At 43.5% G+C, this 13,059-nt stretch overlaps 1 protein-coding gene across 1 annotated transcript in view; it reads right to left on the reverse strand.

The window, feature by feature from the left end:
• Nucleotides 1–6,468, reverse strand: part of TTYH2 (tweety family member 2) — a gene marked incomplete in the record, with an annotated part of 81,310 nt that extends 74,842 nt beyond the window's left edge. The window contains 1 exon segment of the mRNA XM_056550645.1: nucleotides 6,190–6,468. Within this exon segment, the coding sequence (XP_056406620.1) occupies nucleotides 6,190–6,318 (129 nt within the window).
• Between the last annotated feature and the right edge of the window lie 6,591 nt (nucleotides 6,469–13,059).

The following is a 13,059-nucleotide window of genomic DNA, read 5'->3' on the forward strand; positions in this document are numbered from 1 at the left end:
GGGCCCCGCTCGTCCTCAGTGCACAGGGGCCCCCGCTCGTCCTCAGTGCACAGGGCCCCGCTCGTCCTCAGTGCACAGGGCCCCGCTCGTCCTCAGTGCACAGGGCCCCGCTCGTCCTCAGTGCACAGGGCCCCGCTCGTCCTCAGTGCACAGGGGCCCCGCTCGTCCTCAGTGCACAGGGCCCCGCTCGTCCTCAGTGCACAGGGCCCCGCTCGTCCTCAGTGCACAGGGCCCCGCTCGTCCTCAGTGCACAGGGCCCCGCTCGTCCTCAGTGCACAGGGCCCCGCTCGTCCTCAGTGCACAGGGCCCCGCTCGTCCTCAGTGCACAGGGCCCCGCTTGTCCTCAGTGTACAGAGCCCCGCTTGTCCTCAGTGTACAGAGCCCCGCCTGTCCTCAGTGCACAGAGCCCCGCTTTAAAATGCCCAAAAATGTAAATGCACAGAATATCGGTATAAGTTATCGGCTATCGGTTCACAGGTTATTGGTATCGGCTCTAAAAAAAAAACAAAAAAAAAAAAAAAAAAAAAAAAAAAACAATATCGGTCGATCCCTACATTGGATGCAGGTATTGTTCACACTTGCATGAGGAACAGGGCACCGGTGTCATGTATGTATTGTCTGCAGTGGGTGGGTGTAGTAGCTGCAAAACAGGAGGGGCCCCTTTAAAAAGGCAGGACTAGGTTATAGATGCAAAGACTGAAATATATACGTAATAATATAGAACAAAGGGGTCCACATGCCTCCACCTCACTGCCTGCCTGGACTGCCACCATGGCATCACCACCAGCTGCCAACACTATGACCAAAAACCAATACATGTGAGATAAGGAGCTCAATAACTATATATACAGCCCTATAGTGAGATAAGGAGCTCAATAACTATATATACAGCCCTATAGTGAGATAAGGAGCTCAATAACTATATATACAGCCCTATAGTGAGATAAGGAGAACCATAACTATATATACAGCCCTAAAGTGAGATAAGGAGCCCTATAACTATATATACAGCCCTATAGTGAGATAAGGAGAACCATAACTATATATACAGCCCTATAGTGAGATAAGGAGCTCAATAACTATATATACAGCCCTATAGTGAGATAAGGAGAACCATAACTATATATACAGCCCTATAGTGAGATAAGGAGAACCATAACTATATATACAGCCATATAGTGAGATAAGGAGAACCATAACTATATATACAGCCCTATAGTGAGATAAGGAGCTCAATAACTATATATACAGCCCTATAGTGAGATAAGGAGAACCATAACTATATATACAGCCCTATAGTGAGATAAGGAGAACCATAACTATATATACAGCCCTATAGTGAGATAAGGAGAACCATAACTATTTATACAGCCCTATAGTGAGATAAGGAGAACCATAACTATATATACAGCCCTATAGTGAGATAAGGAGAACCATAACTATATATACAGCCCTATAGTGAGATAAGGAGAACAATAACTATATATACAGCCCTATAGTGAGATAAGGAGAACCATAACTATATATACAGCCCTATAGTGAGATAAGAAGAACCATAACTATATATACAGCCCTATAGTGAGATAAGAAGAACCATAACTATATATACAGCCCTATAGTGAGATAAGGAGAACCATAACTATATATACAGCCCTATAGTGAGATAAGGAGCCCTATAACTATATATACAGCCCTATAGTGAGATAAGGAGAACCATAACTATATATACAGCCCTATAGTGAGATAAGGAGAACCATAACTATATATACAGCCCTATAGTGAGATAAGGAGAACCATAACTATATATACAGCCCTATAGTGAGATAAGGAGAACCATAACTATATATACAGCCCTATAGTGAGATAAGGAGAACCATAACTATATATACAGCCCTATAGTGAGATAAGGAGAACCATAACTACATATACAGCCCTATAGTGAGATAAGGAGCTCAATAACTATATATACAGCCCTATAGTGAGATAAGAAGAACCATAACTATATATACAGCCCTATAGTGAGATAAGGAGAACCATAACTATATATACAGCCCTATAGTGAGATAAGGAGCCCTATAACTATATATACAGCCCTATAGTGAGATAAGAAGAACCATAACTATATATACAGCCCTATAGTGAGATAAGGAGAACCATAACTATATATACAGCCCTATAGTGAGATAAGGAGAACCATAACTACATATACAGCCCTATAGTGAGATAAGGAGAACCATAACTATATATACAGCCCTATAGTGAGATAAGGAGCCCTATAACTATATATACAGCCCTATAGTGAGATAAGAAGAACCATAACTATATATACAGCCCTATAGTGAGATAAGGAGCCCTATAACTATATATACAGCTCTATAGTGAGATAAGAAGAACCATAACTATATATACAGCCCTATAGTGAGATAAGAAGAACCATAACTATATATACAGCCCTATAGTGAGATAAGAAGAACCATAACTATATATACAGCCCTATAGTGAGATAAGAACCATAACTATATATACAGCCCTATAGTGAGATAAGGAGAACCATAACTATATATACAGCCCTATAGTGAGATAAGGAGAACCATAACTATATATACAGCCCTATAGTGAGATAAGGAGAACCATAACTATATATACAGCCCTATAGTGAGATAAGGAGCTCAATAACTATATATACAGCCCTATAGTGAGATAAGGAGAACCATAACTATATATACAGCCCTATAGTGAGATAAGGAGAACCATAACTATATATACAGCCCTATAGTGAGATAAGGAGAACCATAACTATATATACAGCCCTATAGTGAGATAAGAAGAACCATAACTATATATACAGCCCTATAGTGAGATAAGAACCATAACTATATATACAGCCCTATAGTGAGATAAGGAGAACCATAACTATATATACAGCCCTATAGTGAGATAAGAAGAACCATAACTATATATACAGCCCTATAGTGAGATAAGGAGAACCATAACTATATATACAGCCCTATAGTGAGATAAGGAGAACAATAACTATATATACAGCCCTATAGTGAGATAAGGAGAACAATAACTATATATACAGCCCTATAGTGAGATAAAGAGCTCAATAACTATATATACAGCCCTATAGTGAGATAAGGAGAACCATAACTATATATACAGCCCTATAGTGAGATAAGGAGAACCATAACTATATATACAGCCCTATAGTGAGATAAGGAGAACCGTAACTATATATACAGCCCTATAGTGAGATAAGGAGAACCATAACTATATATACAGCCCTATAGGGAGATAAGGAGCCCTATAACTATATATACAGCCCTATAGTGAGATAAGAAGAACCATAACTATATATACAGCCCTATAGTGAGATAAGGAGAACCATAACTATATATACAGCCCTATAGTGAGATAAGGAGCCCTATAACTATATATACAGCCCTATAGTGAGATAAGAAGAACCATAACTATATATACAGCCCTATAGTGAGATAAGGAGCTCAATAACTATATATACAGCCCTATAGTGAGATAAGAACCATAACTATATATACAGCCCTATAGTGAGATAAGGAGAACCATAACTATATATACAGCCCTATAGTGAGATAAGGAGAACCGTAACTATATATACAGCCCTATAGTGAGATAAGGAGAACCATAACTATATATACAGCCCTATAGGGAGATAAGGAGCCCTATAACTATATATACAGCCCTATAGTGAGATAAGAAGAACCATAACTATATATACAGCCCTATAGTGAGATAAGGAGAACCATAACTATATATACAGCCCTATAGTGAGATAAGGAGCTCAATAACTATATATACAGCCCTATAGTGAGATAAGAACCATAACTATATATACAGCCCTATAGTGAGATAAGGAAGACCATAACTATATATACAGCCCTATAGTGAGATAAGAAGAACCATAACTATATATACACAGCCTTGTAGAGATATATGGTGGGTCTATATATAATGGAGAAAAACTTTATACCTGTAGTGATACATGGGGCTATATACAATGATTGGAGACTCCTTATCTATACACACATACAGTAATATACAGAGCAGAGTCCCCCTCTATACATACATACAATATACAGAGCAGAGTCCCCCCCCCCTATACACATATACAGTAATATACAGAGCAGAGTCCCCCTATACACACATACAGTAATATACAGAGCAGAGTCCCCCTCTATACATACATACAATATACAGAGCAGAGTCCCCCCCCCCTATACACATATACAGTAATATACAGAGCAGAGTCCCCCTATACACACATACAGTAATATACAGAGCAGAGTCCCCCTCTATACACACATACAGTAATATACAGAGCAGAGTCCCCCTCTATACACACATACAGTGATATACAGAGCAGAGTCCCCCCCCCCTATACACATATACAGTGATATACAGAGCAGAGTCCCCCTCTATACACACACAGTAATATACAGAGCAGAGTCCCCCTCTATACACACATACAGTGATATACAGAGCAGAGTCCCCCCCCCTATACACATATACAGTGATATACAGAGCAGAGTCCCCCTCTATACACATATACAGAGCAGAGTCCCCCTCTATACACATATACAGAGCAGAGTCCCCCTATACACATATACAGTGATATACAGAGCAGAGTCCCCCCCTATACACATATACAGTGATATACAGAGCAGAGTCCCCCCCCTATACACATACACAGTGATATACAGAGCAGAGTCCCCCCCTATACACATACACAGTGATATACAGAGCAGAGTCCCCCCCCTATACACATATACAGTGATATACAGAGCAGAGTCCCCCTCTATACACACATACAGTAATATACAGAGCAGAGTCCCCCTCTATACACACATACAGTGATATACAGAGCAGAGTCCCCCCCCTATACACATACACAGTGATATACAGAGCAGAGTCCCCCCCCTATACACATACACAGTGATATACAGAGCAGAGTCCCCCCCCTATACACATATACAGTGATATACAGAGCAGAGCCCCCCCCCTATACACATATACAGTGATATACAGAGCAGAGTCCCCCCCTATACACATATACAGTGATATACAGAGCAGAGTCCCCTCTATACACATATACAGTGATATACAGAGCAGAGTCCCCCCTATACACATATACAGTGATATACAGAGCAGAGTCCCCCTCTATACACATATACAGTGATATACAGAGCAGAGTCCCCCCTATACACATATACAGTGATATACAGAGCAGAGTCCCCCCCTATACACATATACAGTGCAGAGTCCCTCTATACACATATACAGTGATATACAGAGCAGAGTCCCCCTCTATACACATATACAGTGATATACAGAGCAGAGTCCCCCTCTATACACATATACAGTGATATACAGAGCAGAGTCCCCCTCTATACACATATACAGTGATATACAGAGCAGAGTCCCCCCTATACACATATACAGTGATATACAGAGCAGAGTCCCCCCCTATACACATATACAGTGCAGAGTCCCTCTATACACATATACAGTGATATACAGAGCAGAGTCCCCCTCTATACACATATACAGTGATATACAGAGCAGAGTCCCCCTCTATACACATATACAGTGATATACAGAGCAGAGTCCCCCTATACACACATACAGTGATATACAGAGCAGAGTCCCCCTCTATACACATATACAGTGATATACAGAGCAGAGTCCCCCTCTATACACATATACAGTGATATACAGAGCAGAGTCCCCCTCTATACACACACAGTAATATACAGAGAAGAGTCCCCCCCTCTATACACATATACAGTAATATACAGAGCAGAGTTCCCCTATACACATATACAGTGCAGAGTCCCTCTATACACACACAGTAATATACAGAGCAGAGTCCCCCTCTATACACATATACAGTGATATACAGAGCAGAGTCCCCCCCTATACACATATACAGTGATATACAGAGCAGAGTCCCCCCACACATCGCCCTATAGCAGTGTTTCCAAACCAGGGTGCCTCCAGCTGTTGCAAAACTACAACTCCCAGCATGCCTGGACAGCCTTTGGCTGGGGGGCCCCCTGGTAAGGAAACCCTGCCCTGTAGTGACATCCAGGACCCCACAGCTCAGTTCCCCGCACTCCCCTCCTACTTTGCACACTTTGGGGCACTCACCTCCCGGTATCCCGGGTCTGTCGGGTTAAACTCGCTGCTCCGGGGTCTGAGGGACAATTCCAAGTGCGGGATGTTGTGCAGCCAATAAACCCACCACGGAGTGATGTATTCCACACGTGCAGCCGCCATCCCCCCCGCTGGTCTCCCCGGGTCCGGAGCTCACATCCCCGGCACTGCCGGACACTGACTACTGCCTGAATGGAGCAGACGGGCGGGGGCGCGCAGCGTGTACCATACACAGGAGGAGGAGGCGTGACCGCGCAGCGCGTACCACTCACAGGAGGAGGAGGAGGAGGAGAAGGCGTGACCGCGCAGCGCGTACCACTCACAGGAGGAGGAGGCGTGACCGCGCGTACCATTCCCACATGGACAGGGAGGAGGCGTGACCGCGCAGCGCGTACCATTCACAGAAATGGGAGGGGGACCTCCTAGCAGCAGCTGTTTATATCTGTAACAATAGGACACATTTAATGGGAAATTATGTCAACATTTTTATAAATAACATATTTAAAACATATTGCAATACGTTATTGTTCCTATATTAAATATGCCAATATTTCACAGAGATATATATACATTATGATTTGTAAAACAAATTTCAAAATTCGGGAAACAGTACAAAATGGCGAAGATTCCTCAAAACTTGGGCAAAGGAAAAGTTGTCCAGTTGCCCATAGCAACCAGATTGTTTCATTTCTTAAAAGGCCTTTGAAAAATGAAAGAAGCGATCTGATTGGTTGCTATGGGCAACTGCACCATTTTCCCTCAAAACAGGTTTTGATGAATCTCCCCCCCCAATATGTATACATGAAATACTATGGCCCACATCGGTTAAATATACACGCTTATAAGAATAACACAATATGGCGCCACAGAGACTGGCTCAGGCTAGATCACAACTTTACATTAAAGGGGTACTCAGCCCCTAGACGTCTTATCACCTATCCAAAGGATAGGGGATAAAATGTCAGATCGCGGGGGTCCCGCCGTTAAGGACCCCCGGGATCTCGGCTGCAGGACCCACCTGTTGCGGCTTCCGGAAGCGCTGGAGGCTTCGGCCCGCGGCCATGGTGACGGGAGACTGTGACGTCACGCCCCGCCCCTCAATGCAAGTCTATGGGAGGGGGCGTGACAGCTGTCACGCCCCCTCACATAGACTTGCATTTAGGAGGCAGGGCGTGACGTCACACGGGGGCGGAATCGTGACGTCACAATCTCCCGTCACCATGGCCGCGAGGCGTTAGGATGAGAGCATCCAGCGCTGCCGGAAGCCGCAACAGGTGGGTCCTGCAGCCGAGATCCCAGGGGTCCCCAGCGGCGGGACCCCCGCGATCTGACATCTTATCTTATAAGATGTCTAGGGGCGGAGTACCCCTTTGCAGAACACGTTAGCACCAAATTGAGCCAAAGTTGTATTTGGCGCATTTCCAACATTTTGGGGTATTTTCAACATTTACATCAGTGTTTCCCAACCAGGAAGCCTCCAGCTGTTGCAGGACAACAAATCCCAGAACTACAATGTCCTGAGGACAATAGACTGCTACTCCCTGGACTGGAGCTACTGGAACCCAATGGCGGCTCTTGTAGCCATAACAAGACCTTACTAAGGTTAGGAAAAAAGGTGGCGAGTTGCGTTGCCGCAATTGCGTTTTCTTTTCCATAGAAGATTTTGATGATGAAGACTGAAGAAATTTTGGGTCTGATCTCCCATCACGAGACGCTTCAGGGTTCCGCGTGTGGTGCGGCGTGTTGCACAGTCACATGTCCTCCAGCCATCGTCCCTCATCAGAGTCACAGGATTGTAATAAGGCCAATAATTATATCTGAACTGATCCCCCTTCACTGTGGACGTGGAGACCCTGTAGACTCACAAGGAGTTTCCTGTTATCCCCACAATAATACCGTAATTAAATCCTCGTTCCATTCACCCCGACCCCTCAGACATCATTAACAGAGTGACAAGAGCGCCCCCGCAGGACTGACCAATCACGCTGAATATATATATATATATATATATATATAAAACTCAACGTGTGTGTGTGTGTGTGTTAAAAATATAAGGCCATTAAATCAACCCTAACCCACACCTATTTGCGAGGTTTTTGTCTGAAGTTCTATGCAAGTCTATGGAACTTCAAGTATACCTCATGATCACATTACTCTCGGGCTGCAGAGATTGCCCAGGACTTTCTTGACTGTCCAGCAGGCAGGTGCAGAGCATATTTATTTTTGGGAAATAAAAATGAATATAAAAATGGGATATAAGAACAATATATGAGGACCGGATAGGAGGTCGGGATACGAGGATAGTATATGAAGTCAGGATATGAGGACGGGGTATGAGGTCGAGATATGTATATAAGGTTGGGATATGAGGTCAGGATATGAGGATGGGATACAAGGATGGGATATGAAGTCGGGATATGAGGTCAGGATATGAGGACGGGATATGAAGTCAAGATATGAGGTCAGGATATAAGGATGGGGTATGAGGTTGAGATATGGATATAAGGTTGGGATATGAAGACCGGATATGAGGATGGGATACGAGGATAGTATATGAAGTCAGGATATGAGGACAGGGTATGAGGTTGAGATATGGATATAAGGTTGGGATATGAGGACGGGATACGAGGATAGGATATGAAGTCGGGATATGAGGACAGGGTATGAGATTGAGATATTGATACAAGGTTGGGATATGAGGGCCAGATATGAGGACGGGATACGAGGATAGGATATGAAGTCGGGATATGAGGACGGGGTATGAGGTTGAGATATGGATATAAGGTTGGGATATGAGGACCACATATGAGGATGAGATACAAGGATGGGATATGAAGTCGGGATATGAAGACAGGGTATGAGGTTGAGATATGGAAATAAGGTTGGGATATGAGGATAGGATATGAAGTCAGGATGTGAGGACAGGGTATGAGGACCAGATATGAAGATGGGATATGAAGATGGGATATGAGGATGGGATACGAGGTTAGGATATGAAGTCGGGATATGAGGACGGGGTATGAGGTTGAGATATGGATATAAGGTTGGGATATGAGGATAGGATATGAAGTCAGGATGTGAGGACAGGGTATGAGGACCAGATATGAAGATGGGATATGAAGATGGGATATGAGGATGGGATACGAGGATAGGATATGAAGTCGGGATTTGAGGAGGGGGTATGAGGACAGATATAATCGGAATATGAGGATGTGATACGAGGACCAGATAAGAGGTCGGGATATAAGAGAGCGTCATTGTTGCATGTCCTCTCCCACAAGGTGTTGGTAGGTAGACTTGGACAACGCAGGGCACTCTGCTAGTATCACAATAAATACACTGTAAACAGAGAGAATCCTTTCACCTGATAAATGTTGGGTTTTCAAATATTCTGGATTATCAAGCAGTCTTTGAAATTTGAACAAAAACTTGTCCGTGAAACACAGAGATAAAATACTCAAAAATATTATTAATGTCACTATCATCGGTTACTCCATTTTCCAACGAGCCTAATACAGACGGAAGTCCTGGCCAGATGACAGGTCTCATCATCATTGGGTGGCAGAGGCCTGGAGACCTCGTCATGCATCAAGGCTCAAGTTCAACAACCATCTCAGGAACAGCACCACATCTGTCCTTAGGTTGTATGTGGTATTGCAGCTCCGCTCCATTGAAGTGAATGGAGCCAGGTTGAGGACAGGAGTGGCGCTCTTTTTGGAGGAAAGTAGCTCTGTCTTTTTTTTCCTGGATAACCCCCTTTAATGCAGCAATTCTTCAGCTATTTGTCCGCTGGCCCCCCCACCCCCACCCCTCACTAGTAGCCACGGATCTATTCAGTGACTATAGCTGCAGGTCACATGTTGTCCAACCTAAAAAGACATTTCCTGACTAAAATGGTTAAAGCATGTGTCGTTCTCAGAAAAAGGAAGCAGCACGTAGCTGACCATGGCCGGTCTGGCAGCTAAAGGATCAGCTGATATTGTTTATAAAGACTGGACACAAATAAAGACACTTCCCCAGTAATAACTATAGGAAGAAACGTCAGGTGACATTCTCTGTGTTCCCTTTATTACGATCCCTGTAGTGGAAATTAGTGGGTAAATATGGGAAATATGAGTTGCCCATAGCAACCAATCAGATCGCTTCTTTCATTTTGCAGAGGCCTTGTTAAAAAAGAAAGAAGCGATCTGATTGGTTGCTATGGGCAACTGGGCAACTTTTCCTCTGCACAGGTTTTGATAAATCTCCCCCAAAAAGATAGTACAGTGACCCCTCGACCTACGATGGCCCCGACATACGATAATGTCAACATGCGATTGCGGGAAGGCAGCATCAACATACGATGCTTTTGTATGTCGGGGCCATCGCATAAACGGCTATCCGGCAGCGCAGACTACTTCAGCTGCCACCGGATAGCCATTTACAGTGCCCTGCTGACGATCACTTACCTGTCCTCGTGCCCCCTCCCATCGGCTTGCATTGAGGGGCGGAGCGTGACGTCACACGCCGCCGGCCCTGTTGTCGCCCGTAATCAGACCCGGAGCGAACACGCTTCGGGGACGGATTATAAACGGGGTGCCGAGTGCAAGATCTCAGGGGTCCCCAACAGTGGGACTCCCGCGATCAGGCGGGACCCCTTCAAATTGAACCCCTTCAAATAGGCACAGTCAGATCCAAAAACTTTTTATATGTTGTTATATGTTGAAAATCAAAGACCTTTTGTAATAAGGTTACTTAAAAAAAATGTTGAATATTATTTAATAAAGAAAGTGGCTCCTGAAAATCCCACCACTAGGGGTCCCCATACCTACTAGGACACTAAACAGTCCTGCAGCTGCATCAGGCTTGTCCATGAGAGATGACTCATGGCCAAGGCTGCATGAGCAGACACACCAATCACCTAGCAGCACCAACACATTATATATACGTATATATATATATATATATATATATATATATATATATATATATATATTATTTTTTTTGTGGGATCTAACAGGTACGCTTTAAAGAGAGTGTGTGGCCCAAAAAAAAAAAAGAATAGAGTATAATACACTTGTAGGGCAATTAAATGCTAGCAGCATGCCAACTTTATACATTTCATGAAGTGAGTGACTTTAAAAGACATAACCCACGTATCTTGAAAATGGAAAATTCTTCCGACTTTATTTTCTTAAAGGAGTCCTCTGGTGCAGAGTATTCCTCCTCCGTCCTGCCCGGGCAGCAAAAAAAATGAAAATAAACCATCCCCCACCTTCATGGCTTCCTGCAGAGCGCCACTACAGCTGATCGGTCCTCCGGTCCATCCTCTTCATACTTCCGTGTGTAACGAAGCGTCACATGGTGCTCAGCCTATCGCCGGCCGCCGCGATATTCTGCCTCGGCCCATAATAGGCTGAACACCATGCGACGCTTCGTTCACACGGAAGTATGAAGAGGATGGACCGGAGGACCGATCAGCTATAGTGGTGCTCTGCGGGAACCCAGGAAGGTGAGTGATAGTTTATTTTCATTTTTTTGCAGCCCGGGCAGGACGGAGCAGGAATACTCTGCACCAGAGGACTCCTTTAATCCACATTGCACAAAAAAAGAAAAAAAAAAATGCCAGAAAATCTGCTACTGAATTTTTTTTTTTCCTGGCGTTTTTGCCTTTGTGTGGAAATTGTGTTTTTCCTCCTTTGACAGTTTTTCCTTTTCCTGTGTCACAAAACCCTCCAAAACACATCAAATCTACACCAGCTTTGGGGCGCACAAAAAGTTTGACAAAAAGTCGCAAATGCGAAGAGGAGGAATCATACAGAATGCTGTTCTGAAGTGATTTATTGTTTTTTGCTTTCGTGCACCAAATTTATCACCCCCTGCAATAGTATTATAAATATGTCACATGTAAGCAAAAACAAATGATTAAAGGGGTACTCCGGTGGAATTTTTTTTTTTTTTTTTTTAAATCAACTGGTGCCAGAAAGTTTAACAGATTTGTAAATTACTTGTAATAAAAAATCTTAATCCTTCCAGTACATTTTAGCAGCTGTATGCTACAGAGAAAATTCTTTTCTTTTTGAATTTCTTTTTTGTCTTGTCCACAGTGCTCTCTGCTGACACCTCTGTCCATGTCAGGAACTGTCCATAGGTTTGCAATGGGGATTTTCTCCTGCTCTGGACAGTTCCTGATACGGGCATCAGGTGTCAGCAGAGAGCACTGTAGACGAGACAAAAAAAAGAAATTCAAAAAGAAAAGAATTTCCTCTGTAGCATACAGCTGCTAAAAAGTACTGGAAGGGTAAATATATATTTTTTTAAATAGAAGTCATTTACAAATCTGTTTAACTCTCTGGCACCAGTTGATTTAAAAAAAATAAAAAAAATAAAATAAAAACATTTTCCACCGTAGTACCCCTTTAATAAACACACTTTCAAAAGATAAATGTCCGCCATATGACTAATATTACTACAATGTCCCCTCTTTTTAGACTTCTTAGTGCAGTGTTTCCCAACCAGGGTGCCTCCAGCTGTTGCAAAACTACAACTCCCAGCATGCCCGGACAGCCTTCGGCTGTCCGGGCATGCTGGGAGTTGTAGTTTTGCAACAGCTGGAGGCACCCTGGTTGGGAAACACTGTCTTAATGGTAAGCTTATGGCAGTCTTCCGCCTTTCCTTTCAGCGTTCTACCTCACCCACAATATCCTACCGAGCCGACGCTATTTAGTACTCAGGAAACATGCCAAGCAATTACCCTCCAGCACCCACTCCATTGTATGGGGCTTTCCCAACAGCTTACTGGCACATTAGAGGATATTTATTGTCTGGGTGGTGATCCGCCAGGTGCTGCGCCTCCGAGATTCCTTTTTTTTTTATAGGGAACAA

This window comes from Hyla sarda, chromosome 13 (assembly GCF_029499605.1).
Source record: "Hyla sarda isolate aHylSar1 chromosome 13, aHylSar1.hap1, whole genome shotgun sequence".
Lineage (NCBI taxonomy): Eukaryota > Metazoa > Chordata > Amphibia > Anura > Hylidae > Hyla > Hyla sarda.